This window comes from Nicotiana tomentosiformis, chromosome 1 (genome assembly GCF_000390325.3).
Source record: "Nicotiana tomentosiformis chromosome 1, ASM39032v3, whole genome shotgun sequence".
Lineage (NCBI taxonomy): Eukaryota > Viridiplantae > Streptophyta > Magnoliopsida > Solanales > Solanaceae > Nicotiana > Nicotiana tomentosiformis.
The window spans coordinates 28,600,332-28,604,924 of record NC_090812.1 but is presented as its reverse complement, the minus strand read 5'-3'; the positions used below and the strand labels follow the sequence as shown (position 1 = coordinate 28,604,924).

The 4,593-nt window shown below is 38.1% G+C and overlaps 1 protein-coding gene across 1 annotated transcript; it reads right to left on the bottom strand.

The window, feature by feature from the left end:
- Positions 1-841: 841 nt before the first annotated feature.
- Positions 842-1,198, bottom strand: LOC138905020 (uncharacterized). Its single transcript, XM_070193525.1, has one exon. The coding sequence runs from the start codon at positions 1,196-1,198 to the stop codon at positions 842-844; it is 357 nt and encodes a 118-aa protein (XP_070049626.1).
- Positions 1,199-4,593: the final 3,395 nt, after the last annotated feature.

Genomic DNA, 4,593 nt, shown 5'->3' with positions numbered 1-4,593 from the left:
GTGTCTGTAACCCGGACTAAATGGTAGATACACCCCTTGTTGATCATATTGGTGGCCTTAAGGTAAGAAATAAACCTACCCTTCGGCACCACATCACCCCATTTCCATTCAATAACTGGCTCATTTGGGAATTCAAATCTAACGGTTCTAGTTCGGCAATCAAGCTTGGCAAAACATGAATAAAGCCAATCCATCCCCATTATTACATCAAAATCAACCATCCCCAATTCGATAAGATCGGCCATAGTGTCCCGGCCACGCACCGTGACAACACAATCCCTATAAACCCGTGCAGCCACAATAGACTCACCAACCAGAGTAGATACAGAAAACGACTCATGAAGTTATTCCGGTTCTATCTCAAATTCCATAGCAACATAAGGAGTGACATAGGACAAAGTTGAACCAGGATCAATAAGATCATACACATCATGAGACCGGACAGTCAATATACTTGTGACAACATCTAGTGAAGCCTCTGAATCCCGACGCCTCCGCATAGCATAAAATCTATTGGTCCCTCCCGAGTTTTGGGTACCACCCCTAGATGCACCACATCCTGCGAGCGCTGGAGTGCCTCGAGCTGGAGGAGGTGTTGTGGATGTAGTAGCTGTAGAGCTAGCTGGTTGCGTCGTACCTCTGCCCATGGTCCGGCGAGACGAGCGAAAATCCCTCTGAATGTGACCCCTCATACCGCACTCATAGCATATATGTAGGTCCATGAAACAGACCCCAAAGTGCATCCTCCCACACTTAGGGCATGTAGGTCCATGAAACAGACCCCAAAACCCTGCTGGTGGGGTCCCATGTTGCCCTAACTAGGCCTGAAAAGACTCCACTGCTACTGACTAGGCCCTGATGGCTGTGCACTCATTGAAGACTGGGCGAAAGACTGAGATGGCCCTAATGACCCTCCCCTGAATCCTGACCTACCACCACCACCACCGGAAGAACTGCCAAAGTTACCTGCAGACCGGGCCTTGCTATTACCCTCACGCTCCATTCTATTTTTTAGTTTACGGTTCTCTGTAGCTTGAGCAAATGCCACCATCTTCCCATAGTTCATATCAGAATTAAAGGCGGCTGTAGCGACCTCATTAATAACCAAGGGGCTAAGGCCCTGTACAAACCGACGCACCCTGGCCTCTATAGTGGGCAACATGTGAATAACATACTTGGACAGTTGTGCGAACTCCATGTGGTACTCCCACACACTCATGCTACCCTGCTTCAGGCTCTCGAACACAGCGGCACGGGCCGCCTGATCTCATCCAAGTCACACCTCTATTTGAGGTTATGAAACGGTCGATGCAATAGTAATACCCAATAGAGAGTGAGGGTCGAATTCCACATGGAGCTATATGAATCAGATTTAGAGGTATATATTGTGGTAAATGAGCTTAAACTATCATAAATTACACTTCCACAAGGTTTGGTTGATTATAGGTCTAGTTTAAACTAAGATTGCAAGATAAATAATTAAAATTAAGAAATTATTTTTGTTGTTGTTTTCAAATAAAGTAAAAGGCCTAGGTATATGACCTTCACCTAGGTGTTTGCCTAATGGGTTGTAAACTGTAAAGCTTGTTTCTTTGGTCGGGGTGTATTATAGCTATCAACACTCAAGATTCCACTCAATACCTCTCGGTAAGAGAGTGATTTTGCCCAATTTGGCTTTCTCAAGTTCAAATAGGTATTGAACAAAACAATTGATAAAATGCTCAAGTCAGGTTTTATTATCTCTAGGTTCAACCCTTTAATTGAGACTATCAATCTCTTGATTTTATCCCAAATTCTTATTAGCCAAGTTTTTCTAGACGAAGTTTCTCTTTCTCAAGAAGAGACCAAGTCAAATAGGCATTAACTAATATTTTCAACCATTAATTCTATAATCAAAAGCAAGAACAAGGCTAAATAATAAACTCTCAACCATAAACAAGCCATAAATCAAACACCTATTAGGTTTACACACTAGGGTTGGGTCACAACCCTAGTTAGAACTCTAGCTACTCATAATGGATATAGAAGAAAATTAAGAAGGAAATGGCATGACCCAAAATCCCACCACAGGCGTCGTGATGGCACATAAGACTAGGTAAGCCGATTTTCATTACATGTCGACGCCATTTTTTTTATTTCAATACAGGTGTCAAAACCAACAGCGGAACAAATATGAATATAACAACCTTCCAAGACTGGTAGTACTGAGCCACGAACTCTAACTGAATACATGAAATGATCACGAGGACCGAATATACAATACTGTTTGATTAAAAATTAACAGTACAATGAAATGGAAAGACTCCAAGGGATTGCGACGACCAAACAACTCTATCGTAAATCCTTACGATCCCGCTTTAACTCTGCTCAAGTCCGATATCTCCAATACCTGGCTCTGCACAAAAATGTGCATAAGTGTAATATGAGTACACCACGATCGGTACCCAGTAAGTATCAAGACAAACCTCAGTGGAGTAGAGACGAGATACAGTCAAGACACTCACTAGTCAAATAACATGTCCAATATAGCAGTGTACAATAATACTGAAAAATAACTAGCAATAATAACAACAAACTCAACCAGTGATATAATAACAACGCAACCAGAACATCATAATTATTGCTCTGGCGAATAAGGAATACAAGTACAATCAATAAGTCAAGTCCTTCAAATATAAATCCTCCACATATAATTCTTTAAGATAAATATCTTTCAAATATATTTCTTTTGAATAAATATCTTTCGAATATACTTCTTTCAAATAAATATATTTTCAAGTAAAAGTCACCATGTGACACCTCATTTCACAATCATAAAAAATACGGGTCTCAGCCCACTTTCATATTTTTCACTGCACCTTGTGCCCGTATTTCTATCACAATCACACGGACAACTCACGTGTCAATAATAATATCATCATATTTTCTCTGGCACCTCATTCCCATATTATTTTCATAACTGCATGGACAACTCACGTACCAAAATATTAATGTATATAAGATCCGCAGGATCAATTTATTTTCAATAAAGTAAAGTTAAAATCTTTAAATCAAGTAAGAAATCAACAAAAAAATAAATTTATTTTAGAAATCGTTTGAGTGAGGAAAAATAACATTTTCATTAAAATAAAGCATCAGATAAACTACCGATTTGGATATAAAATTTATTAAATTAAACATACTAGAATTTTTTTTTTATTTAAAACAACTCAATCATCAAAAACAAGTACAACCCAAAAATACAAATCCTCAAAGTCTTATACGAAAAAGTCAAGGTCAACACAATACATCAAAAAATACAAAACACTTAATATTAAGTCAAATAATACATCACGAAAAATACAAGAATTTACAATTTACGGAAAAACAAAATAACCAAAGGCAAGTGCGGCCATAGAGAAATATCAACAAAAGAGCACTCCTGAGGTACCGCCTCGTAGTCCCAAATCATAAATAAATTCACAATTTTTCCTTATATCACCGCGGGAGCCTTCACATATTATTCTTTAAAAATTATTTTTCCCGAAATAGCATCCCGCGTTTTAGCCACCCTTATCACACCGCATGACTTCTAGTAGTTCCCCTACTAGCCACGAGTTTCAATCTCACCACATGCGCTTCAACACCCTGACCTTATATCACCGCATGACTTCTAGTAGTTCCCATACTAGCCAAGCGTTTCAAGCCACCCTTATCTCACCGCATGCGTATCAATATCACAAATATTTCACAAATCGCACCTCAAGTGCCTAAATATCACAGCATAATACAACTTGCACCTCAAGTGCCCAAATATTATAACATTTTACAAATTGCACATCAAGTGCTCAAATCTTACAACATATCACAATTTGCACATCAAGTGCTCAAATCTTACAGCATATCACAAATTGCACATCAAATGCTCAAATCTTACAACATATCACAAATTGCACATCAAGTTCCCAAATATTATAACTTGCCACAAAAATCAACAATACATTATTTTTCACAATAAGGAGCCACGACTCGATCATAATGTGCACAACATCTTAACAAAATGTTCGGGAGTGAACAACTCAACCGAATAATATTTCACAATTTGGCACTCTGCCTCAATATGATTCACGGCCTTTATAATTCAATACCAAATTTTCAACAACGTGAACTGAAGAGTAATTCATCTTATTAACTAAATTTTCCATTTTAATTATTTGTAGGTAAATTCAATAATGAAAGTATTTTTCATAAAAATGGCAACTCAAACAAACACACAATTCACATAAGAGTCAAGTGACAATCACACCAAATTATCATATAAAAACAACCTCGCCAACAAAGAATGAGGCATGACAAATAAGGGATTTAATAAGTTATAACAATTTTTCAACTTAATACTTAAGGGCGTCTACAAATTTCAACCGATATAATTTGCACATATAAACCAAGTACGTACTTGCCACCTTGCGTACATGGTTTTCAATTACACAATTTTCACATAAGACTCAATGCCTAAGGGTTAATTCCCACACTCGAGGTTAGGCAAGATACTTACCTTTTTGAAGTTATGCCGATATTCTAAAATCGCCTTCTTGCTTGAATTGACCTCCGGAC

What these genes read in the sequence shown, in the direction of transcription:
- LOC138905020 (XM_070193525.1), bottom strand. Translation starts at nt 1,198, where the DNA reads ATGGAGTTCGCACAACTGTCCAAGTATGTTATTCACATGTTGCCCACT.